At 37.3% G+C, this 26,594-nt stretch overlaps 1 protein-coding gene and 3 long non-coding RNA genes across 8 annotated transcripts; all 4 read left to right on the forward strand.

The window, feature by feature from the left end:
• Positions 1–2,086: 2,086 nt before the first annotated feature.
• Positions 2,087–6,396, forward strand: LOC149034643 (uncharacterized). Of its 2 annotated transcripts, XM_089193720.1 has the most exons (5): positions 2,087–2,566; positions 5,477–5,570; positions 5,681–5,741; positions 6,067–6,097; positions 6,143–6,396. In XM_089193720.1, the coding sequence occupies exons 1-5, from the start codon at positions 2,556–2,558 to the stop codon at positions 6,213–6,215; spliced, it is 270 nt and encodes an 89-aa protein (XP_089049846.1). In that variant the 5' UTR covers positions 2,087–2,555; the 3' UTR covers positions 6,216–6,396. The 2 variants fall into 2 exon arrangements, with proteins under 2 accessions (XP_089049846.1, XP_089049844.1); XM_089193718.1 differs by having other exon boundaries at positions 6,067–6,396.
• A 4,211-nt stretch (positions 6,397–10,607) lies between these two features.
• Positions 10,608–18,718, forward strand: LOC149034644 (uncharacterized). 3 transcript variants are annotated; one of them, XR_016182914.1, is made up of 5 exons: positions 10,619–10,869; positions 11,841–11,924; positions 12,044–12,105; positions 12,432–12,575; positions 18,566–18,718. It is a non-coding gene; the product is annotated as an uncharacterized LOC149034644 (long non-coding RNA). The 3 variants fall into 3 exon arrangements; XR_016182913.1 differs by having other exon boundaries at positions 10,624–10,869; positions 11,841–11,934; positions 12,045–12,105; XR_016182912.1 differs by lacking the exon at positions 18,566–18,718 and having other exon boundaries at positions 10,608–10,869; positions 11,841–11,934; positions 12,045–12,105; positions 12,432–12,716.
• On the forward strand, positions 16,577–18,718 carry LOC149034645 (uncharacterized). 2 transcript variants are annotated; one of them, XR_016182915.1, is made up of 4 exons: positions 16,577–16,892; positions 17,861–17,954; positions 18,065–18,125; positions 18,452–18,718. It is a non-coding gene; the product is annotated as an uncharacterized LOC149034645 (long non-coding RNA). The 2 variants fall into 2 exon arrangements; XR_016182916.1 differs by having other exon boundaries at positions 16,626–16,892; positions 17,861–17,944; positions 18,064–18,125.
• Positions 18,719–22,875: 4,157 nt separating this feature from the next.
• Positions 22,876–24,879, forward strand: LOC149034646 (uncharacterized). The gene is made up of 4 exons (XR_016182917.1): positions 22,876–23,125; positions 24,046–24,139; positions 24,250–24,310; positions 24,631–24,879. It is a non-coding gene; the product is annotated as an uncharacterized LOC149034646 (long non-coding RNA).
• The last annotated feature ends 1,715 nt before the right edge of the window (positions 24,880–26,594 follow it).

The raw sequence follows: 26,594 nt of genomic DNA on the forward strand, positions 1-26,594 counted from the left end.
TTCGCTCCTGTAACACTATATCCTATATAACATGAAAACTTTCCCCCAGAAAGAGGTCTGAAAGAATTTACAGCAGAGACAAAATGGTATACTTAAGAACGAAATTAAATCAATCAAGCATTGAGGAAACTTTGTGTGCCGATGACGACTAAAAATGGAAAATTTATGCATTTAGCAGAAGTTCTTGTCCATCCATGCCTGAATCTAAAGAGATTTTCCGTCTCCTCTCAAGACTGAAGCAAGGTACGCAACCTTGTTGATAGCAGGGTTCGCTCCTGTAACACTATATCCTCTATAATACGAAAACTTATCACCAGAAAGAGGTCTGAAAGAATTGTACAGAAGAGACAAATTGGTATACTTAATAACGAAATTAAATCAATCAAGCATTGAGGAAACTTTTTGTGCCGATGACGACTGAAAATGGGAAATTTATGCACTCAGCAGAAGTTCTTGTCCATCCATGAATGAATTTAAAGAGATTTTCTGTGTCCTCTCAAGACTGAAGCAAGGAACGCAACCTTGTTGATGGAAACTTAGCAGGGTTCGCTCCTGTAACAATATATCCTCTATAATACGAAAACTTTCCCCCAGAAAGAGGTCTGAAAGAATTATACAGCAGAGACAAATTGGTTTAGTTAATAACGAAATTAAATCAATGAAGCATTGAGGAAACTTTGTGTGCCGATGACGACTGAAAATGGGAAATTTATGCACTCAGCAGAAGTTCTTGTCCATCCATGAATGAATTTAAAGAGATTTTCTGTCTCCTCTCAAGACTGAAGCAAGGAACGCAACCTTGTTGAAGGAAACTTAGCAGGGTTCGCTCCTATAACATTATATCCTATAAAACATGAAAACTTGCCTTAATAGAATAATAGATAGAGACAATTTCTTAACACATTATAAACGAAGACGGATGTTTCTTCCAGTATAGCTTCGACTGGTTGAAGACAGTTTTAGCAAATTATTTTGGAAAAAAATAAGCGACTATTGTATCTAGGATAGAGATAGTTTATCAAAAATTACAACCCAGCCCGTTGGCTGAATTACGTGATTATTTGCAATATTATGATATAAAATAATGCAAAAGTAGCGTTAAATTATATGAATCCTGTAATGATAACATTTTAAAAGACTTTGAGTAAAGATTATTTCCATATACTGTTTTTGCATAAAACTCAAGATCAAAAATAATTAAAAAAACATTCTCTATTCTTCTGAAATACATTAAGCATCGTTCGCTTGACAGACCATTGAAAAATCATATGGACGCGTGGCATCATGTAGGAGCGATTATTTCTCAGATTGTAAACGGAATGGTTTGACAATGATGACAAATTGGAAAGCTTATGATTAACGTCCAACTCGATTCGATGTACAGGTATAGTTCATAACAGACCATGATACTCTAACATCAGATGTTTTGGTCCATCCATGAATGAGTAAGAGAAATTTGTCCTCGCCCTCATCTGTTAATTAGCATGCTATTAACAACTATCAGTAATAACAAATTAGACATTATGGCGAGCAATACAAAGAAAAGATAAGCTTTCGAAATAAGCAAAAGTTCTGGTCCACCCATGAATGATTTAGAGATAATTGCCCTCGCTTAACTGCGAGTAATGCTTATCAAAACAGATCATAAAGAACTATTCAGAAGCACGGACGAACAAAAAATAAAGAATAGCAAGAATATTCACAATCGAAGATCGTAGTTGATTTTCAGTATAAATGACTAGTTTAGGCTGATGGAGAGGAAAAGTTTTTACTAATATCTATGATCAGCGATACAGCAGTCACGTCTTCGAATACTCCAACAATTTTTGCCTTTTGCCTTATCTCTGACCGATCACTAAATGTACAATTAATTTAAAAAACTCGTTAAAAAATGCATCGAACCTTCGTAAGCAAACAACGTCAACAAATTGGTGGCGCATAAGGGAAAAAGCAGGATTACTATAAACAGTCGAACCTCTAGGTCATTAACGACTATCAGCCAGCAAAGCTTAGTCAATGATGGGAAAATAATTACATCAATCAAGCAATTCGAAACTTTGGTCGCCGGAAAAAGACTAATTGGTGTGGAAATGTATGCACGGAGCATAAGTTTTGGTCCATCCTTGACTGAATCTGAAACGTTTTATCGCACCCTTAGGTAAACAAGACCGAAAAGAGAAACAACTCAGACACATCGACTATTTCCAAGATATCCAGTAAAAACCATGAAGAATGTTTCTGTCAGTGGTGTTATATACGGCTAGTTTGAGTGAATCTCATTAAATTCCTGTATTGAGTTTGTTATCAAGTATTCGCGAAACATAGACGAGCATTGCACCTTCCCAATGTTACTTTGATGTTGGCACCGCTTCAAGGCTCAACGAGTTTCTAAAATAGCTTATCAGCAATTAGCAACTTCAATCGGTCACCGCTGGTTTCAAACCTTTTTTGAGGTCAGTTTAATCAACACCGGCTGGCGTAAAAGGCGGTGCACACACCATACTTTACCATAGATCGCACAGTGTTCCTCGAAGTAAACATTGCAAGATTGAACCATGGACCTAAAGTAAGTCAGAGCTTTCTCGTTTGTTAAATTCCTGTGCTTGTCTCTATAAGCCGATAATGGCTTGCCCGCCTGCCTTCTGCTTGTCTCTAAATTATTAAAAGAGTTCTGTTTCCTTTTTCAAGTGCGATGACGAATGATTTCAAAACGTGATTTCAAAAATGATTTGAAGCGTTTAACGGATACTTGACGAATTTACAGTTAGAATCAACTCAGATTTAAACTACAACTACTCCTTAAAGTGCCTATGACACGAAATTTTTCATTTGCATTTTCTGGTTAATGCTGTATTTAAAATTAGAAATAAGCGAACTTAGCGCCTAGCGGGCTCTCCTTGACCATTTTTTTGTGCACTGAAAGAACAATCTGGCGACCAAAAAGAGTCCTAATAAAGCGCGCGGCCAAAACGATCATGTTACATAACTACGACGTAGAAAACTGTAAAGACACGCCGGCAACTATGGTGGAGAAAGGAGAAATCTATAAGAAAAGACGAACGTATTGCGAGGCCGGAGCGCCAAATAATGTTAGCTACAAGAATAATACGCATAAACCAGTATTTCTATACACTAATTTCCCAAAAAAGTAGCTGTATGGCCAAAATGGATGCGTTTCGATCGTCGACATCGAGGAGATTTTACCCTTCAATGTCGCAGGCCTTATGCTCCGTACCGGCTTCGAAGACGCCTGTTACGAACATATACCATTTGTCAAAATCAAGGAAAGATAACCAATGAGTTCAGTTAAAAAGAATGCTGATTAAGGGACGGTTGTTCAACATTCTTTTCGGCTGACATTTTGCAAGCGAAGAATGGTGAGCTCATTATTGTTGTTTATTTCACGAGCTTGAGATGTACTCGTACTCCTTGTCTTTCCACATGACTACATTTGCGCTTTCCTTATCGTGTAAAAATCCTACCAATTGCAGTTTCCATCGCATTTTGATAACTTAAATACATCATTTCTAATGAAGTTCAAGCCTTTTTCTAAGCTACCGATATCCTATTGGGTGAACAGTGCGAAACCTCTGGCGGATACTGGCATAAACACGAGCTCGAGGGCCGTGTATTCTCCTAACCTAGGTTTCCGCAAATCCATCCCACCAGCCATCAATTCCCCCTGCTCTGAACAACTAAAAGTAGTAATAGTAGCAATGTCATTGCGATAACAGCACTGCAACAAGATAAATATAGAAACACAAATTTTATTAAAACAGATGGTGCCGAATCCAAGTGCTGTGTGAAAGTCGATTTATACGAAATATTCGTTTATAATACTGATGTCAGTTATTTCCCTTGGGCGGAATGGGTCATAAGGCAATGCTGCACTTAAACTAAAGAAGTTTTTCTCTATTAAATCCCTTTTTGAGATTAACATGAATGAGATGACTATATACTCACTCGTTTTCCAGCGGAGACGATAGCCTCTGCCTTTACAATCTTTGAGGAAAGGAGCAACTTGCAGTGAAACGCTCGGATGACTTCTCGGTGAAAAATCATCGGGCCTCGTGATACAGCTGATTCTTTTGTCAAAAGTTAGCTTTTGGTTTACTGAGGGAATCTCTCTACAGCAACGAAAGAGCAATGACCGAGGGGAACCTTCGCTGCACATAGTCAGCGAAGGAATGAAAGTTATGGCAACAGAAACGAACACAGCTACCTATTCTTAACATAGATTTCGCCATAGGGAACAAACACAAACGCAACAAACGAAAAATGTAGTAACGGGAATTTTTGCTCTAATCTTGACCTGAACACCGAAGGCGAGAAACCGTCTTCGATAGTCTTCGGTGACTGAAATCTTCGATTGCTGCACGAGGTTCTCCCTCTTAGGGCTGAACCATACTAGCAACTTCCATTTCTTCTTTACTGCCTGAGTGCGATGTTTCACAACTCTCGGTAGAGCCTGCTGAAGGTAGGGTATACATCGCTATCGGGCATTATTTCAAGAGTATTTCAACGCTGACTGATACAAAATTACAAGAGATGTGAGAGATTTGTAAGTGTCAATTGAGAGTTTTCACAGTTTTCTACGTCATCACCCGCTAATTCGTTACCATTCCACGGGACACTTTTGAGACAAAATAAGAGCACTTTAGGGCCCGAAAAAACCGAGTGCTAATTTTTTTGAAATTTTCTCCTCTGCGGAATTGGTTTGTACATACCATAAGCTAAATATTTACACGAAAAAAAAATTCATGTCACAGGCACTTTAATGGCAAATTGTTTACTTCCTCTTCCATTTCAAACAGAACTGAGAACAGCAGAGAGATAGCCAGACACACTCCGTTGTCTGAAAAACGTTTAAGAGTTTACAGGATGATTTGATGGAACTGGGGCATTTCGCATTATTAGTGATCAAAACTGTCTTTATCCAAAATAAAAGACAATATTGAAAATGGAATTTAGTACATAGAGCAGGGCTGCGGCGAATTTGTTAATTCTCTTTTAGTAGACGCTTATATAGAGAAGAAAGTTTTCTAGATAAAAAAAATAAAACCTGATTAGAACAATGCTTTTCTATGTAAGAAAAATTAAAGCGAAGAAGAAAAAATAACCCAAGAAATACGAGTATGTTTAGGTGTGACGTTAAACGGACTTTAAAACTTTTCAACAAACGATTTAAAATAATTTCAACAACAGTTTGCAGCTCTTTTAGTGGCCTGTGGACCAGAATTTGAACAATTTGTGAGTTGTTTTGAAACAAGAAGCTTGACATCGATATATCTCGATACTGGTTAAGGGGAAAAGGGTTTGATAACTAGTCACTAATTAAGTACCTTAAATTCTGAATCATCGTGGCGCCTTTGGGCTCAGATAAATCGCAATCGATAAAAATTGAAGACAGTTCATTTCTATCGACGAGTGCCATTACACTGATGTCTATAATATTTTAATGGTTGGATCACTCCAGGAAAATGAAGTACCTCGCTTTGTTGCTGATGGTTTTGTGTCTGGCCAAGGCATTCATTATCGAGAGCGAAGAAGACCCCGAGCTGGAAATAGAGGTGCACTTTTCATGAAATCTATTGATATCTCTTTGAAAGGGCTTCTATATTAACGTTTGTCTAACCTACAGAGTAAATAGACTTACTCTCAGTCAAATTACTTTTTCAAGGAACCTGTCGCCACCATGAGCGATGAACCTAATCCTGCGATACAAAACGAGGGAGAAAGCGGTAAGTTTGTAAGTACAGTTTATCCTTTGAAATTTTCGGGAGGGAGAAGAATTCGAAGCGATAGCTAAATAGTCACTCACTAAACTCCCAGTTGCATGATAGTTATGCATGACCAGGGTAAGCCAAACATCGTTGCGGAGTCGACTGACAGCTTTCTGTTGACACTTGAACGCGCAAACAAAACTTCGCAGTAATGCAGCTTTCTTTACAAGTAAATCTCCCTGTCCTTCCGACCATAGAGGAAAGTAGTTTCTAAGAGAAATAATATTCAGTTTGTTAGCCTCTTGGCTCATGTGGAAACTTAATCTTACTTTTCATTTTCCAGAAAAGCCTGTGAAACGACACTACGGATACGGCCGCTATGGTGGTTCCCGCTATGGTGGTTCCCGCTATGGTGGTTCCCGCTATGGTGGTTCCCGCTATGGTGGTTCCCGCTATGGTGGTTACCGCTCCCGCTATTATGGCAAAAAGTGAACAGTTTCCGGTTCACTTTCCTGTTCACTTTCCGGTTCAACTCCAACATGAAATTGTTTTTAATTCAGTAATCGTATCTTAAACGTCAGTCTTTTGTAAAAACGCGATGAAAGGATCCATTCAATCATTATAAAGGAAACATGTGGAGATAAAATTACCCAATAAAAGCATTTTTAATGTTTGTTTGTTCCATAGGTGTTTTGCAGTCCTAACAATATTACCGATCGAGGCGAAAGACTGAAGAGACTCGGGCTGGAAACTTTTTTAGGACCTTTAGTGTGCTCCAGTTTCAATAAGAGCCGTTTTACTAGCCATCGTTTATTTCTCCCATCACCGCAATTGGTACTTCATTAACATTTGTACACGGCATCTTTCATTTCTACACTCCGTCGGCAGCCACTTATTAAAGCGAAAGCATTTCAGCTCCAAAAAACGTATCCTCTTTAGTCATTTTGGTGTTTTTTATTCATTAATTCTCCAGAAATTTTTTAAAATCCTACTTTCAGTTACCAACTGGACTGAATAATCCCTCTGATGTATGTCATGTTTGCTTGTATTTAGCGGAGCCCTCCTTTGTCTCTTATGCGGTCACCCGGTATAAGCCCTTTACACCCTAACATCAGTATCCATACTATTCACTATATATTTCCCAAGGTGCTGATAAAGAGAATTTGTTTTATAATCAAGAGCTGCTTTAATTGGTGATCATTTCCTATATTCTCACGAGCTTAATGTTCGATTCAAGAGTGATATTGTAAGGAGAAAATAGATGCTAGTCACTCCTAAGGGTTTTAAAAAGGGCTAAACGGTCGGTTGTGTAATTTTAAGAGGAGATCTCTATTTTAATCGATTAACCGTTTAGCTCCCTGATCAAATTTGTAATTCTCCTTACTGTCAACCATACAATTCTTATAATGTTAATGCAGAAGATTTAGTATTGGATCAACTAATTATCTCCCAAATTGATATTCTCATCACTTATCTAGCTGATATTGTAGGGAGAAATTCTGTCTTGGTCACTCATGGGAGTTGCAGGGTTAAAAGCGGTCGTGGTTACCCTTAACTGGGTCGCAACAGCCTGTTTGAATTGTCTTTCGCATGTATTAAACAGTCCGTTAAAGCGAAATCGTTGTAATAAAAGTAAGGATAATCTCTCAAGTAAAAGCAATTCCGTGTTTATCTCCCGAAAACAATGTAAGTACTGTGAGTTCAATTGTGGGTCAATTGTCCTAAACGCATTGCAACCGGGAGAGTATATTTCTTCTTGTATCAGTTAGGACGAATATCACGCCTAGAAACCTCGCAAGTCTTTTGCTAGCTGATAGTCGTTAATGACCTAGAGGTCCAACTGTTTATAGTAATAACACACCGCCTACAGTAATCCTGCTTTGCCCTAGTGCCCTACCACTTTGTCGATGTTGTTTGCTGACGAAGGATCGATGCATTTTTGAACGAGTTTTTAAATCAAATGTACATTTAGTGATCAGTTGTGACATGAAAGGGCGTTTTTTTTTTTATCGCGTCTCAACTATATTCCGTGGAACCTGTATTTAGCAGTCAACCTGTACGTTGCGGTCAACCAGCGACCGCTAAAGTACTGTTGTGACTCAGTCGCGGGTGAGGAAATGAGAGGAACCTGGGAACGAAGGAAAGAGGGTTAGTTCATCGGGCTCCGTGAACTAAATCTCGGGAGAAACTGCAAGAATTATTTCAGAGTGTATGCGTGTTGTTTTGTAAATATAAGCACTGTAACCTATTTTAACTTGTATTTGTGTCCTTTTAAGCAGCGCGATATGTCTGTTGTGACCAGAGTGCCAAATTTGATTCTTAGAGAGATTATTAGTTTATCAAAAACTATATTACAGCCTGTTGGCTGAATTACCTGACTATTTGCAATTGAACAAATAGATTCCAAGTTGCCGTGCGTCTGTTCAGTAATAGATCACAGATGACATCAAAATGTGGTAAGAACAAAAAAGTGGCACGCGAGGCGCACCCACGCCTGATACCAAAGCTAATAAAACTATCAACAACAAACTAGGCAAGGGTGAATTAACTAAAAGGAAGATAGGAGTGAATATTGAAAATGAGCAGAAATTCTGGTCCATCCATGGGTAAGTAAAATTAATTTGCTTCCGCCTCTAATTGTTAGCTAAGCGATAAATAACTATTGATAACAGATTAAACAGTGGTAAGGAATTCAAATTAAGGTGATGATGATCACAATCAAGATTAATTGTTTCGTCAGCAAGAAATATGTACATGAGAAATATCCAACAAAGAAGAAATGATAATTAAGAATTTTTCCAAGAATCTAGGCTCATCGAAAGAGAAATTTCCGTCTCCTCTAAAGATTGAGGCAAGGAACGCAACATTGTTGAAGGAAACTAAGCAGGGTTCTCTCTTATAACACTATATCCTATATAATATGAAAACTTGTCCCCACAAAGAGGTCTGAAAGAATTGTACAGCAGAGACAAATTGGTATACTTAAAAACGAAATTAAATCAATCAAGCATTGAGGAAACTTCGGGTGCCGATGGCGACTAAAAATGGAAAATTTATGCACTTAACAGGAGTTCTTGTCCATCCATGACTGAATTTGGGATATCCGGCTTAGATTAGTTCGCCTTTAATCTTAGTTAAAAAGACTAGCAATAAACATAACATAGATATGCCGATTATTTTCAAATTAAAATTGGGATGAATGTTTCTGTGAGTAGGGCTTAAAATAGTGGCCACTTCGAACAGTTCCTTTCGGGTCAGGGCCCTTCCAGAGTAGTCACTGATCAACATAGGAACCATCTTTTAAATGTATGCCTTTTTGAACTAGCTTTCAACTTAAACATCCTTCAGTCAGATTGGTTACTAATTATAAAACTTAATTCATCAATCAATGAGGAACTGTTGGCACCAGGGAAATTTTATGCACGGAGTAGAAGTTTCGGTCCATCCATGAATGAATCTGGAACATCTCGATCTTACTCTGGGTAAATAAGACCTAAAATAGAAACAACATACGCCGATTATTTCCAAATATAAACCAACACAATACATACTTACATGTACACTGGTTTATTGCTACAGCTATTCGTGAGGAACACTCAAAAGCTAATATTCAAGCATTAAATAACAGACAACCATAGAATAAACAGAAACGAGTAAATTTGATAAAATAATAGAATGATATAAATAATTTCTAAACCCATTACAAACGAAGACGGATGTTTCTTCGAGTATATCTTCGACTGGTAGAAGTCAATTTTAGCAAATTCTTGTGAAACAAAATAAGCGATTATTGTATCTAGGATAGAGAGAAAGTTTATCAAAAATTACATCGCAGCCCGTTGGCTGAATTACGTGATTATTTGCAATAATATGATATCAAATAATGTGAAAGTAGTATTAAATTGCATCAATCCTGTAATGATAACATTTAAAAAGACTTGGAGTAAAAATTATTTCCATATACAGTTTTTGCATAAAATTCAAGGTCAAAAATAATTTTAAAACATTCTACATTCTTCTGAAATACATTAGGCATCATTTACTAGACAGACCATTGACATCATAAAAGAGTTCTTTGTCCCGTTTGCATGGAGGCGTGGCAATTTGTAGGAGCGACTACTTCTCAGATTGAAGAGCTTATGATTAACGTCTAACTCTATACGATGTACAGATTAGGTTCATAACAAACTATGGAGCACTAACGCCCCCATCTGTTAGCAAAGCTATTAAAAACTATCAGTAATAACAAATTAGACATTAAGGCGAGCAATATAAAGAGAAGATAAGGATTAGCTTTCGAAATGACCAGAAGTTCTGGTCCATTCATGAATGATTTTGAGATAATTGCCATCGCTTAACTGCAAACCATTCAGAGGCACAGACGCGAAACAAAAAGAATATTAAGAATAATCACAATCAAAGATCGTAGTTGATTGTTTTTCAGGATAAATTACTAGTTTAGGCTGATTGAGAGAGAAATTTTTTAGTTTTCTCTAAAGATTGCGGCAAGGAAAGCTACCTTAATTGTTATATGTTGCTTTCTTCCCAGATATAGTGTACACTTTATAAAATGAAAACGTGTCTCTGGAGAGAACTCTGGAGATGATTCTCCAGCAGGGACATTTTGGTAAGTTAGGGATAGGAAAATAATGAAATCAATCAAGCAATTAGAAACCTCGGTCGCCGGAAAAGACCAGAGAGGGGAAATTTATGCACGGAGCATAAGTTTTGGTCCCCCTTGACTGAACCTGAAACGTTTTATCGCATCCTTACGTAAACAAGACCCAAAATAGAAACAACTCAGCCGCACCGACTATTTCCAATACATCCAGTAAAAACCAGGACGACTGTTTCTTTCAGTTGTGTTATAAAAGGCTAGTTTAAGTGAATTTCGCGAAACATAGACGAGTATTGCACCTACCCAATGTTACTTTCATGTTATCACCGCTTTAGGGCTCAACGAGGTCTCTAGAATAACTCATCAGCAATTTGTCAACTTTAATCGGTCACCGCTGGTTTCGTGGCTTTTTAGAGGTCAATTTAATCAACATCGGCTGGCATAAAAAGCGGTGTACACACCATACTTTACCATAAATCGCACAGTGTTCCTCGAAAAAAAGTTGCAAGATTGAATCATCGACCTGAAGTAAGTCAGAGCTTTCTCGTTTGTTAAATTCCTGTGCTTGTCTCTAAGTTGATAATGGCTTGCCTGCTTACCTTCTGCTTGTCTCCAAATTCTTAATGGGGCTCTGTATCATTTTTCAAGTAAGATGACAAATGATTTTAAAACTTTTTTGAGGCGTTTAACCGATACTTGACGAATTAACGGTTAGAACCGACGTAACTGGTTTTAATTTCATCAACCCTTGCTGATTTTCCCATCTTTAAAGCTGATTTGACCACCAACTCATATTTAAACAACAATTACTTCTTAATGGCAAATTGTTTATTTCCTCTTCTATTTCAAACTGAACTGAGAACAGCAGAGAGATAGCCAGACACACTCCGTTGTCTGAAAAAGTTTAAGAGTTTACAGGATGATTTGGTGGGACTGGGGCATTTCGTATCATTAGTGATCAAAACTGTCCTTATCCAAAGTAGAAGACATCACTGAAAATGGAATTTAGTACAAAGAGCAGGGCCCCGGCAAATTTGTTAATTTTATTTTAATAGACGCTTATGTAGAGAAGAAAATTTCCTAGATAAAAAAAGACTTTATAACAATGCTTTTCTAAGTAAGAAAAATTAAAGCAAAGAAGAAAAAATAACCCAAGAAATACGAGTATGTTTAGGTGTGGCGTTAAACGGACTTATTCAACAAACGATTTAAAATAATTTCAACAACAGTATTCAGCTCTTTTGGTGGCTTGTGGACCAGAATTTGAACAATTTGTGAGTTGTTTTGAAACAAGAAGCTTGACATCGATATATTTCGATACTGGTTAGGGGGAGAAGGATTTGATAATTAGTCACTAATTGCGTACCTTAAATTCTGAATCGTCGTAGCGCCCTCAGGCTCAGTTTAATCGCAATCGACAAAATCGAAGACAGTTCATTTCTATCGACGAGTGACATTACACTGATGTCTATATTATTTTTATGTTTGGATCACTCCAGGAAAATGAAGTACCTCGCTTTGTTGCTGATGGTTTTGTGTCTGGCGAAGGCATTCATTATCGAGAGCGAAGAAGACCCCGAGCTGGAAATAGAGGTGCACTTTTCATGAAATCTATTGATATCTCTTTGAGAGGGCTTCTATGTTAACGTTTGTCTAACCTACAGAGTAAATAGACTTACTCTCAGTCAAATTATTTTTTCAAGGAACCTGTCGCCACCATGAGCGATGAACCTAATCCTACGATACAAAACGAGGGAGAAAACGGTAAGTTTGTAAGTACAGTTTATCCTTTGAAATTTTCGGGAGGGAGAAGAATTCGAAGCGATAGCTAAATAGTCACTCACTAAACTCCCAGTTGCATGATAGTTATGCATGACCAGGGTAAGCCAAACATTGTTTCGGAGACGACTGACAGCTTTCTGTTGACACTTGAACGCGCAAACAAAACTTCGCAGTAATGCAGCTTTCTTTACGAGTAAATCTCCCTGTCCTTCCGACCATAGAGGAAAGTCATTTTTTAAGAGAAATAATATTCAGTTTATAAGCCTCTTGGCTCATGTGGAAACTTAATCTTACTTTTCATTTTCCAGAAAAGCCTGTGAAACGACACCATTACCGCCGCAATGGTGGTTACCGCTATGGTGGTTCCCGCTATGGTGGTTCCCGCTGTGGTGGTTACCGCTCCCGCTATTATGGCAAAAAGTGAACAGTTTCCGGTTCACTTTCCGGTTCAGCTCCAACATGAAATTGTTTTTAATTCAGTAATCGTATCTTAAACGTCAGTCTTTTGTAAAAACGCGATGAAAGGATCCATTTAATCATTATAAAGGAAACACACGGAGATAAAATTACCCAATAAAAGCATTTTTAATGTTTGTTTGTTCCATAAGTGTTTTGCAGTCCTAACAATATTACCGATCGAAGCAAACGACTGAAGAGACTCGGGCTGGAAACTTTTTTAGGACCTTTAGTGTGCTCCAGTTTCAATAAGAGCCGTTTTACTAGCCATCGTTCATTTCTCCCATCACTGCAATCGGTATTTCATTAACATTTGTACACGGCATCTTTCATTTCTACACTCCGTCGGCAGCCACTTATTAAAGCGAAAGCATTTCAGCTCCAAAAAACGTATCCTCTTTAGTCATTTTGGTGTTTTTTATTCATTAATTCTCCAGAAATTTTAAAATCCTACTTTCAGTTACCAACTGGACTGAATAATCCCTCTGATGTACGTCATGTTTGCTTGTATTTAGCGGAGCCCTCCTTTGTCTCTTATGCGGTCACCCGGTATAAGCCCTTTACACCCTAACATCAGTATCCATACTATTCACTATACATTTCCCAAGGTGCTGATAAAGAGAATTTGTTTAATAATCAAGAGCTGCTTTAATTGGTGATCATTTCTTATATTCTCATGAACTTAATGTTCGATTCAAGAGTGATATTGTAAGGAGAAAATAGATGCTAGTCACTCCTAAGGGTTTTAAAAAGGGCTAAACGGTCGGTTGTGTAATTTTACGAGGAGATCTCTATTTTAATCGATTAACCGTTTAGCTCCCTGATCAAATTTGTAATTCTCCTTACTGTCAACCATACAATTCTTATAATGTTAATGCAGAGAATTTAGTATTGGATCTTGGTCACTTATGGGAGTTACAGGGTTGAAAGCGGTCGTGGTTACCCTTTACTGAGTCGCAACAGCCTGTTTGAATTGTCTTTCACATGTATTAAACAGCCCGTTAAAGCGAAATCGTTGTAATAAAAGTAAGGATAATCTCTCAAGTAAAAGCAGTTTCGTGTTTATCTCCCGAAAACATTGTTAGTACTTTGAGTTCAATTGTGGGTCAATCACGGTCCTAAACGCATTGCAACCGGGAGAGTATATTTCTTCTTGTATCAGTTAGGACGAATATCACGCCTAGAAACCTCAAAAGTCTTTTGCTAGCTGATAGTCGTTAATGACCTAGAGGTCCAACTGTTTATAGTAATAACACACCGCCTAAAGTAATCCTGCTTTGCCCTAGTGCGCTACCACTTTGTTGATGTTGTTTGCTGACGAAGGAAAGGAGGGTTAGTTCATCGGGCTCTGTGAACTAAATTATTTCAGAGTGTATGCGTGTTATTTTGTAAATATAAGCACTGCAACCTATTTAAACTTGTATTTGTGTCCTTTTAAGCAGCGCGATATGTCTGTCGTGACCAGAGTGCCAAATTTTATTCTTAGAGAGATTATTAGTTTATCATAAACTATATTACAGCCTGTTGGCTGAATTACCTCATTATTTGCAATTGAACAAATAGATTCCAAGTTGCCGTGCGTCTGTTCAGTAATAGATCACAGATGACATCAAAATGTGGTAAGAACAAAAAAGTGGCACGCGAGGCGCACCCACGCCTGATACCAAAGCGAATAAAACTATCAACAACAAACTAGGCAAGGGTGAATTAACTAAAAGGAAGATAGGAGTGAATATTGAAAATGAGCAGAAGTTCTGGTCAATCCATGGGTAAGTAAAATTAATTTGCTTCCACCTTTAATTGTTAGCTAAGCCATAAATAACTATTGATAACAGATTAGACAGTGGTAAGGAATTCAAATTAAGGTGATGATGATCACAATCAAGATTAATTGTTTCGTCAGCAAGAAATATGTAAATGAGAAATATCCAACAAAGAAGAAATTATAATCAAGAATTTTGCCAAGAGTCTAGGCTGATCGAAAGAGAAATTTTCCGTCTCCTCTAAAGATTGAGGCAAGGAACGCAACATTGTTGAAGGAAACTAAGCAGGGTTCTCTCTTATAACACTATATCCTATATAATATGAAAACTTGTCCCCACAAAGAGGTCTGAAAGAATTGTACAGCAGAGACAAATTGGTATACTTAAAAACGAAATTAAATCAATCAAGCATTGAGGAAACTTCGGATGCCGATGGCGACTAAAAATGGAAAATTTATGCACTTAACAGGAGTTCTTGTCCATCCATGACTGAATTTGGGATATCTTAGATTAGTTCGCCTTTAATCTTAGTTCAAAAGACTAGCAATAAACATAACATAGATATGCCGATTATTTTCAAATTAAAATTGTGATGAATGTTTCTGTGAGTAGGGCTTAAAATAGTGGCCACTTCGAACAGTTCCTTTCGGGTCAGGGCCCTTCCAGAGTAGTCACTGATCAACATAGGAACCATCTTTTAAATGTATGCCTTTTTGAACTAGCTTTCAACTTAAACATCCTTCAGTCAGATTGGTTACTAATTATAAAACTAAATTCATCAATCAATGAGGAACTGTTGGCGCCAGGGAAATTTTATGCACGGAGTAGAAGTTTCGGTCCATCCATGAATGAATCTGGAACATCTCGATCTTACTCTGGGTAAATAAGACCTAAAATAGAAACAACATACGCCGATTATTTCCAAATATAAACTATTACAATACATATTTACATGTACACTGGTTTATTGCTACAGCTATTAGTGAGGAGCACTCAAAAGCTAATATTCAAGCATTAAATAACAGATAACCATTATAGAATAAACAGAAACGAGTAAATTTGATAAAATAATAGAATGATATAAATAATTTCTATACCCATTACAAACGAAGACGGATGTTTCTTCGAGTATAGCTTCGACTACTAGAAGTCAATGTTAGCAAATTCTTGTGGAAAAAAATCAGCGATTATTGTATCTAGGATAGAGAGAAAGTTTATCAAAAACTACATCGCAGCCCGTTGGTTGAATTACGTGATTATTTGCAATAGTATGATATAAAATAATGTGAAAGTAGTATTAAATTACATCAATCCTGTAATGATAACATTTAAAAAGACTTGGAGTAAAAATTATTTCCATATACAGTTTTTGCATAAAATTCAAGATCAAAAATGATTTAAAAACATTCTACATTCTTCTGAAATACATTAGGCATCATTTACTAGACAGACCATTGAAATCATAAAAGAGTTCTTTGTCCCGTTTGCATGGAGGCGTGGCAATTTGTAGGAGCGACTACTTCTCAGATTGAAGAGCTTATGATTAACGTCTAACTCTATACGATGTACAGATTAGGTTCATAACAAACTATGGAGCACTAAATAACGCCCCCATCTGTTAGCAAAGCTATTAAAAACTATCAGTAATAACAAATTAGACATTAGGGCGAGCAATATAAAGAGAAGATAAGGATTAGCTTTCGAAATGACCAGAAGTTCTGGTCCATTCATGAGTGATTTTGAGATAATTGCCCTCCTTTAACTGCAAACCATTCAGAGGCACAGACGCGAAACAAAAAGAATATTAAGAATAATCACAATCAAAGATCGTAGTTGATTGTTTTTCAGGATAAATTACTAGTTTAGGCTGATTGAGAGAGAAATTTTTTAGTTTCCTCTAAAGATTGCGCCAAGGAAAGCCACCTTAATTGCTATATATTGCTTTCTTCCCAGATACAGTATACCCTGTATAAAATGGAAACGTGTCTCTGGAGAGAACTCTGGAGATGATTCTCCAGCAGGGACATTTTGGTAAGTTAGGGATAGGAAAATAATGAAATCAATCAAGCAATTAGAAACCTCGGTCGCCGGAAAAGACCAGAGAGGGGAAATTTATGCACGGAGCATAAGTTTTGGTCCCCTTTGACTGAACCTGAAACGTTTTATCGCATCCTTACGTAAACAAGACCCAAAATAGAAACAACTCAGCCGCACCGACTATTTCCAATACATCCAGTAAAAACCAGGACGACTGTTTCTTTCAGTTGTGTTATAAAAGGCTAGTTTAAGTGAATTTCGCGAAACATAGACGAGTATTGCACCTACCCAATGTTACTTTCATGTTATCACCGCTTTAGGGCTCAACGAGGTCTCTAGAATAACTTATCAGCAATTTGTCAACTTTAATCGGTCACCGCTGGTTTCGTGGCTTTTTAGAGGTCAATTTAATCAACATCGGCTGGCATATAAAGCGGTGTACACACCATACTTTACCATAAATCGCACAGTGTTCCTCGAAAAAAAGTTGCAAGATTGAATCATCGACCTGAAGTAAGTCAGAGCTTTCTCGTTTGTTAAATTCCTGTGCTTGTCTCTAAGTTGATAATGGCTTGCCTGCTTACCTTCTGCTTGTCTCCAAATTCTTAATGGGGCTCTGTATCATTTTTCAAGTAAGATGACAAATGATTTTAAAACTTTTTTGAGGCGTTTAACCGATACTTGACGAATTAACGGTTAGAACCGACGTAACTGGTTTTAATTTCATCAACCCTTGCTGATTTTCCCATCTTTAAAGCTGATTTGACCACCAACTCATATTTAAACAACAATTACTTCTTAATGGCAAATTGTTTATTTCCCCTTCCATTTCAAACTGAACTGAGAACAGCAGAGAGATAGCCAGACACACTCCGTTGTCTAAAAAACGTTCAAGAGTTTATGGGACTAGAGCATTTCGCATCATTAGAGATCAAAACTGTCCTCATCCAAAATAAAAGACATCACTGAAAATGGAATTTAGTACAAAGAGCAGGGCCCCGGCGAATTTGTTAATTCTCTTTAAATGGACGTTTATTTTGAGAAGAAAATTTCATAGATTAAAAAAAAAACTTTATAACAATGCTTTTCTAAGTAAGAAAAATTAAAGCAAAGAAGAAAAAATAACCCAAGAAATACGAGTATGTTTAGGTGTGGCGTTAAACTGACTTTAAAACTTTTCAACAAACGATTTAAAATAATTTCAACAACAGTATTCTGCTCTTTTGGTGGCTTGTGGACCAGAATTTGAACAATTTGTGAGTTGTTTTGAAACAAGAAGCTTGACATCGATATATTTCGATACTGGTTAAGGGGAAAAGGGTTTGATAAATAGTCACTAATTGCGCACCTTAAATTCTGAATCGTCGTAGCGCCCTTAGGCTCAGTTTAATCGCAATCGACAAAATCAAAGACAGTTCATTTCTATCGACGAGTGACATTACACTGATGTCTATATTATTTTTACGTTTGGATCACTCCAGGAAAATGAAGTACCTCGCTTTGTTGCTGATGGTTTTGTGTCTGGCCAAGGCATTCATTATCGAGAGCGAAGAAGACCCCGAGCTGGAAATAGAGGTGCACTTTTCATGAAATCTATTGATATCTCTTTGAGAGGGCTTCTATATCAACGTTTGTCTAACCTACAGAGTAAATAGACTTACTCTCAGTCAAATTATTTTTTCAAGGAACCTGTCGCCACCATGAACGATGAACCTAATCCTGCGATACAAAACGAGGGAGAAAACGGTAAGTTTGTAAGTACAGTTTATCCTTTGAAATTTTCGGGAGGGAGAAGAATTCGAAGCGATAGCTAAATAGTCACTCACTAAACTCCCAGTTGCATGATGGTTATGCATGACCAGGGTAAGCCAAACATCGTTGCGGAGACGACTGACAGCTTTCTGTTGACACTTGAACGCGCAAACAAAACTTCGCAGTAATGCGGCTTTCTTTACGAGTAAATCTCCCTGTCCTTCCGACCATAGAGGAAAGTCATTTTTTAAGAGAAATAATATTCAGTTTATTAGCCTCTTGACTCATGTGGAAACTTAATCTTACTTTTCATTTTCCAGAAAAGCCTGTGAAACGACACTTTAACGGATACGGCCGCTATGGTGGTTACCGCTATGGTTCGCGCTATAGGTACCGCTCTCGTCATGGCAAAAAGTGAACAGTTTCCGGTTCACTTTCCGGTTCAACTCCAACATGAAATTGTTTTTAATTCAGTAATCGTATCTTAAACGTCAGTCTTTTGTAAAAACGCGATGAAAGGATCCATTCAATCATTATAAAGGAAACATGTGGAGATAAAATTACCCAATAAAAGCATTTTTAATGTTTGTTTGTTCCATAGGTGTTTTGCAGTCCAAACAATATTACCGATCCAGGCGAAAGACTGAAGAGACTCGGGCTGGAAACTTTTTTAGGACCTTTAGTGTGCTCCAGTTTCAATAAGAGCCGTTTTACTAGCCATCGTTTATTTCTCCCATCACCGCAATTGGTATTTCATCAACATTTGTACACAGCATCTTTCATTTCTACACTCCGTCGGCAGCCACTTATTAAAGCGAAAGCATTTCAGCTCCAAAAAACGTATCCTCTTTAGTCATTTTGGTGTTTTTTATTCATTAATTCTCCAGAAATTTTAAAATCCTACTTTCAGTTACCAACTGGACTGAATAATCCCTCTGATGTACGTCATGTTTGCTTGTATTTAGCGGAGCCCTCCTTTGTCTCTTATGCGGTCACCCGGTATAAGCCCTTTACACCCTAACATCAGTATCCATATTCTCCGTACTATTCACTATACATTTCCCAAAGTGCTGATAAAGAGAATTTGTTTAATAATCAAGAGCTGCTTTAATTGGTGATCATTTCCTATATTCTCATGAACTTAATGTTCGATTCAAGATTGATATTGTAAGGAGAAAATAGATGCTAGTCACTCCTAAGGGTTTTAAAAAGGGCTAAACGGTCGGTTGTGTAATTTTAAGAGGAGATCTCTATTTTAATCGATTAACCCTTTAGCTCCCTGATCAAATTTGTAATTCTCCTTACTGTCAACCATACAATTCTTATAATGTTAATGCAGAGAATTTAGTATTGGATCTTGGTCACTCATGGGAGTTACAGGGTTGAAAGCGGTCGTGGTTACCCTTAACTGAGTCGTAACAGCCTGTTTGAATTGTCTTTCACATGTATTAAACAGTCCGTTAAAGCGAAATCGTTGTAATAAAAGTAAGGATAATCTCTCAAGTAAAAGCAATTCCGTGTTTATCTCCCAAAAACAATGTTAGTACTGTGAGTTCAATTGTGGGTCAATTGTCCTAAACGCATTGCAACCGGGAGAGTATATTTCTTCTTGTATCAGTTAGGACGAATATCACGCCTAGAAACCTCGCAAGTCTTTTGCTAGCTGATAGTCGTTAATGACCTAGAGGTCCAACTGTTTATAGTAATAACACACCGCCTACAGTAATCCTGCTTTGCCCTGGTGCGCTATCACTTTGTTGATGTTGTTTGCTGACGAAGGATCGATGCATTTTTGAACGAGTTTTTAAATTAAATGTACATTTAGTGATCAGTTGTGACATGAAAGGGCGTTTTTTTATCGCGTCTCAACTATATTCCGTGGAATCTGTATTTAGCAGTCAACCTGTACGTTGCGGTCAACCAGCGACCGCTAAAGTATTGTTGTGAATCGGGTGAGGAAATGAGAGGAACCTGGGAACGAAGGAAGGAGGGTTAGTTCATCGGATTCCGTGAACTAAATCTCGGGAGAAACTGCAAGAATTATTTCAGAGTGTATGCGTGTTGTTTTGTAAATATAAGCACTGCAACCTATTTTAACTTGTGTTTGTGTCCTTTTTTAAAAGCAGCGCGATATGTCTGTTGTGACCAGAGTGCCAAATTTGATTCTTAGAGAGATTATTAGTTTATCAATAACTATATTACAGCCTGTTGGCTGAATTACCTAATTATTTGCAATTGAACAAATAGATTCCAAGTTGCCGTGCGTCTGTTCAGTAATAGATCACAGATGACATCAAAATGTGGTAAGAACAAAAAAGTGGCACACGAGGCGTACCCACGCCTGATACCAAAGCTAATAAAACTATCAACAACAAACTAGGCAAGGGTGAATTAAATAAAAGGAAGACAGGGGTGAATATTGAAAATGAGCAGAAGTTCTGGTCCATCCATGGGTAAGTAAAATTAATTTGCTTCCGCCTCTAATTGTTAGCTAAGCCATAAATAACTATTGATAACAGATTAGACAGTGGTAAGGAATTCAAATTAAGGTGATGATGATCACAATCAAGATTAATTGTTTCGTCAGCAAGAAATATGTAAATGAGAAATATCCAACAAAGAAGAAATTATAATCAAGAATTTTGCCAAGAGTCTAGGCTGATCGAAAGAGAAATTTTCCGTCTCCTCTAAAGATTGAGGCAAGGAACGCAACATTGTTGAAGGAAACTAAGCAGGGTTCTCTCTTATAACACTATATCCTATATAATATGAAAACTTGTCCCCACAAAGAGGTCTGAAAGAATTGTACAGCAGAGACAAATTGGTATACTTAAAAACGAAATTAAATCAATCAAGCATTGAGGAAACTTCGGATGCCGATGGCGACTAAAAATGGAAAATTTATGCACTTAACAGGAGTTCTTGTCCATCCATGACTGAATTTGGGATATCTTAGATTAGTTCGCCTTTAATCTTAGTTCAAAAGACTAGCAATAAACATAACATAGATATGCCGATTATTTTCAAATTAAAATTGTGATGAATGTTTCTGTGAGTAGGGCTTAAAATAGTGGCCACTTCGAACAGTTCCTTTCGGGTCAGGGCCCTTCCAGAGTAGTCACTGATCAACATAGGAACCATCTTTTAAATGTATGCCTTTTTGAACTAGCTTTCAACTTAAACATCCTTCAGTCAGATTGGTTACTAATTATAAAACTAAATTCATCAATCAATGAGGAACTGTTGGCGCCAGGGAAATTTTATGCACGGAGTAGAAGTTTCGGTCCATCCATGAATGAATCTGGAACATCTCGATCTTACTCTGGGTAAATAAGACCTAAAATAGAAACAACATACGCCGATTATTTCCAAATATAAACCAACACAATACATACTTACATGTACACTGGTTTATTGCTACAGCTATTAGTGAGGAGCACTCAAAAGCTAATATTCAAGCATTAAATAACAGACAACCATAGAATAAACAGAAACGAGTAAATTTGATAAAATAATAGAATGACATAAATAATTTCTAAACCCATTACAAACGAAGACGCATGTTTCTTCAAGCATAGCTTCGACTGGTAGAAGTCAATGTTAGCAAATTCTTGTGGAAAAAAATCAGCGATTATTGTATCTAGGATAGAGAGAAAGTTTATCAAAAACTACATCGCAGCCCGTTGGCTGAATTACGTGATTATTTGCAATAATATGATATAAAATAATGTGAAAGTAGTATTAAATTACATCAATCCTGTAATGATAACATTTAAAAGACTTGGAGTAAAAATTATTTCCATATACAGTTTTTGCATAAAATTCAAGATCAAAAATGATTTAAAAACATTCTACATTCTTCTGAAATACATTAGGCATCATTTACTAGACAGACCATTGAAATCATAAAAGAGTTCTTTGTCCCGTTTGCATGGAGGCGTGGCAATTTGTAGGAGCGACTATTTCTCAGATTGAAAAGCTTATGATTAACGTCTAACTCTATACGATGTACAGATTAGGTTCATAACAAACTATGGAGCACTAAATAACGCCCCCATCTGTTAGCAAAGCTATTAAAAACTATCAGTAATAACAAATTAGACATTAGGGCGAGCAATATAAAGAGAAGATAAGGATTAGCTTTCGAAATGACCAGAAGTTCTGGTCCATTCATGAATGATTTTGAGATAATTGCCCTCGCTTAACTGCAAACCATTCAGAGGCACAGATGCGAAACAAAAAGAATATTAAGAATAATCACAATCAAAGATCGTAGTTGATTGTTTTTCAGGATAAATTACTAGTTTAGGCTGATTGAGAGAGAAATTTTTTAGTTTCCTCTAAAGATTGCGGGAAGGAAAGCTACCTTAATTGTTATATGTTACTTTTTTCTCAGATACAGTATACCCTGTATAAAATGAAAACGTGTCTCTGGAGAGAACTCTGGAAATGATTTTACAGCAGGGACATTTTGGCAAGTTAGGGATAGGAAAATAATGAAATCAATCAAGCAATTAGAAACCTCGGTCGCCGGAAAAGACCAGAGAGGGGAAATTTATGCACGGAGCATAAGTTTTGGTCCCCCTTGACTGAACCCGAAACGTTTTATCGCATCCTTACGTAAACAAGACCCAAAATAGAAACAACTCAGCCACACCGACTATTTCCAATACATCCAGTAAAAACCAGGACGACTGTTTCTTTCAGTTGTGTTATAAAAGGCTAGTTTAAGTGAATTTCGCGAAACATAGACGAGTATTGCACCTACCCAATGCTACTTTCATGTTATCACCGCTTCAAGGCTCAACGAGGTCTCTAGAATAACTCATCAGCAATTTATCAACTTTAATCGGTCACCGCTGGTTTCGTGGCTTTTTAGAGGTCAATTTAATCAACATCGGCTGGCATAAAAAGCGGTGCACACACCATACTTTACCATAAATCGCACAGTGTTCCTCCAAGTAAAAATTGCAAGATTGAATCATCGACCTGAAGTAAGTCAGAGCTTTCTCGTTTGTTAAATTCCTGTGCTTGTCTCTAAGTTGATAATGGCTTACCCGCTTACCTTCTACTTGTCTCCAAATTCTTAATGGGGCTCTGTATTATTTTTCAAGTAAGATGACAAATGATTTTAAAACTTTTTTGAGGCGTTTAACCGATACTTGACGAATTAACGGTTAGAACCGACGTAACTGGTTTTAATTTCATCAACCCTTGCTGATTTTTCCATCTTTAAAGCTGATTTGACCACCAACTCATATTTAAACAACAATTACTTCTTAAAGGCAAATTGTTTATTTCCCCTTCCATTTCAAACTGAACTGAGAACAGCAGAGAGATAGCCAGACACACTCCGTTGTCTAAAAAACGTTCAAGAGTTTATGGGACTGGAGCATTTCGCATCATTTGTGATCAAAACTGTCCTCATCCAAAATAAAAGACATCACTCAAAATGGAATTTAGTACATAGAGCAGGGCCCCGGCGAATCTGTTAATTCTCTCTAAATGGACGTTTATATTGAGAAGAAAATTTCATAGATAAAAAAAATTTATAACAATGCTTCTCTAAGTAAGAAAAGTTAAAGCAAAGAAGAAAAAATAACCCAAGAAATACGAGTATGTTTAGGTGTGGCGTTAAACGGACTTTAAAACTTTTCAACAAACGATTTAAAATAATTTCAAAAACAGTATGTGAGTTGTTTTGAAACAAGAAGCTTGACATCGATATATTTCGATGCTGGTTAAGGGGAGAAGGATTTGATAATTAGTCTCTTATTACGTATCTTAAATTCTGAATCATAGTAGCGCCCTTGGGCTCAGTTAAATCGCAATCGACAAAAATCGAAGACAGTTCATTTCTATCGACGAGTGATACACTGATGTCTATTTCATTTTTATGTTTGGATCGCTCCAGGAGAATGAAGTACCTCGCTTTGCTGCTGATGGTTTTGTGTCTGGCGAAGGCATTCATTATCGAGAGAGAAGAGGACCCCGAGCAGGAAATAGAGGTGCACTTTTCACGAAATCTATTGATGTCTATTTGAGAGGGTTTCTATATTGACGTTTGTCTAACCTACAGAGTAAATAGACTTACTCTCAGTTAAATTATTTTTTCAAGGAACCTGTCGCCACCAAGAACGATGAACCTAATCCTGCGATGCTAGACAAGGGAGTAAACAGTAAGCTTTTTACGGTTTATCCTTTAAACTTTTCAGGAGGAGAAGAATTCGAAGCGATAGCTAAATAGTCATTCACTAAACTCCCAGTTGCATGATGGGTATGCATGATCAGGGTAAGCTAAACACTGTTGCGGAAACGATCGACAGCTTCTGTTAACACTTGAACGCGCAAACATAACTACGCAATAATGCGGCTTTCTTTATGAGTAAATCTCATTGTTCTTCAGACCATAGAGGAAAGTAGTTTCTAAGAGAAATAATATTTAGTTTGTTAGCCTCTTGGCTCATTTGGAAACTTAATCTTACTTTTTATTTTCCAGGAAAGCATGTGAAACGATACCGTAATGTACCCCCTCACCATCACCGCCATCGTGGTTAACGCAATTATGGCAAAAAGTGGACAGTTTTCGGTTCACTTTCCGGTTTAACTCCAACAGGAAATTGTTTTTAGTTGAGTAATCGTATCTTAAACGTTAGTCTTTTGTAAAAACGCGATGAAAGGATCCATTCAGTCTTTAAAAAGGAAACATGTGGAGATAAAATTACCCAATAAAAGCATTTTTAATGTTTGTTTGTTCCATTGGTGTTTAGCAGCCTTATCAATATTACTGATCGAGGCTGAAGACTGAAGAGACTCGGGCTGGAAACCTTTTTAGGACCTTTAGTGTGCTCCAGTTTCAATAAGAGCCGTTTATTTCTCCCATCACCGCAATTGGTATTTCATTAATATTTGTACACGGCATCTTTCATTTCTACACTCGTTTATTTGGCCGTCGGCAGCCACTTATTAGGGACCTTAAGCAGTCAGGACGGCAACGCCAAGGAAGACTGAATAAAAAATTAATTTATGCCTTTAACTAGAATTTCAAAAAATGCCTGCATTTGTTTACCGTCTCATAAGGCACTACACCTCAACTTCAGCATTACGTATAACAGAAGCGTTGAGTTCCAAATGGAAATTAAAATAATTTGCCGTCGCGGTTTCGGTTCGCAGACGACACAAATTGTGGTGATTTCACGTTTTTGTTTTGCATAGGACGGCTAAGAAATGTGCAAAGTTTTAAAACGCACGTGCTGAGCTATTGTTCTGACAATTAGATCTTTTGTTTTTCCATATCCTCTTGCCGTCGCCGTCGTGGTTTGCTTAAGGTCCCCATTAAAGCGAAAGCATTTCAGCTCCAAAAAACGTATCCTCTGCATATCAAACTCTTTCCTCAGTGCGACGAACATTTGTTTTTCTCGGTTCCAGGTGTACGCAACCACTAACCCCACGTAATGCACATGCTCTCGTTACGAATTTTCAAAATGGCGAACAAGCAAAATAGACTAAAAGAGGGAAATAAAAAAAAAACAAAGCGATTTTGCAATGAATACTCAACATACACCCTCGTTAGAAAGGCGAATCCCACGGAAGAAAGATACAAAACTGTATGATATTGAGATCGATATGATATTAAATCGCTACCGAGGGCCCATTTCCAACTTGCTAAGAAGTGCATTTAATTGCCTTCCGCCACGATCACTAGCTTTCTTGACAGCTTTCTGAGGACAGAATACTTTCTTTCCGGAGACTCCTGATATGTGGCTATTGATTATTACACCTCGTATACCTGATTGCTCAAACACTTTGTTTACGATTGTTGAAAGGACCGACTCATGGTTCTCCGTCATCGTCTTTACATTGCTTTGAAATGTTATAGATTAGTAAGCTGAAACGAAAAATTAATCAGGGAAGTTTACGAAAAATCCAGCAAACAAGCTTAAAAAAGGCATTTATTTAGACTTCATACTTCAACGAATTTCACAAATCTTACTTGTTTATCTTGTAAGTAAACGATGGCAGGTTAATTCCCGAAGCGCTTTCTGAGTTTCCCGATCCATCTCCTACTGCTTTCACGCTTACAAAACAAGAAAAAATCAAAAGGAGGAAGATACAGCTGTTTTGAAACGCCATTTGACGAGGGTAAATCTGCTTTTTGTTCGACACTTTACATATCAAAACAAAGGAAATTTGTTTCTCTTTTTGATCTGGCGTACATTTTTAATTTGCGCCTGCGTAAAAGAGATATCGCCCGAGACGCTTCGCTCGGTCGTGTTTTGATCAAAAACGCCTTGTTAATTTCACGCAACCGCTCGGAGAAGAGGTAAAAATGACGTGGGAAAAACTTCAAGTTAGAAAACTAGCGAAATAGAAAGCCACAATATTATAGTTTAATATTTCAGAGGTACATTGAGTCCTTTTTCCGTAGAGAATCCGCACGATGGTAAAACATTCGAAAATTAC

This window comes from Pocillopora damicornis, chromosome 14, assembly GCF_964200805.1.
Source record: "Pocillopora damicornis chromosome 14, jaPocDami1.2, whole genome shotgun sequence".
Classification (NCBI taxonomy): domain Eukaryota; kingdom Metazoa; phylum Cnidaria; class Anthozoa; order Scleractinia; family Pocilloporidae; genus Pocillopora; species Pocillopora damicornis.

Coding starts and splice junctions, on each gene's coding strand:
- LOC149034643 (XM_089193718.1), top strand. Junction 5,571..5,680: donor ACCCCGAGCTGGAAATAGAG/GTGCACTTTTCA, acceptor TACTTTTTCAAG/GAACCTGTCGCCACCATGAG. Junction 5,742..6,066: donor ACAAAACGAGGGAGAAAGCG/GTAAGTTTGTAA, acceptor TTCATTTTCCAG/AAAAGCCTGTGAAACGACAC.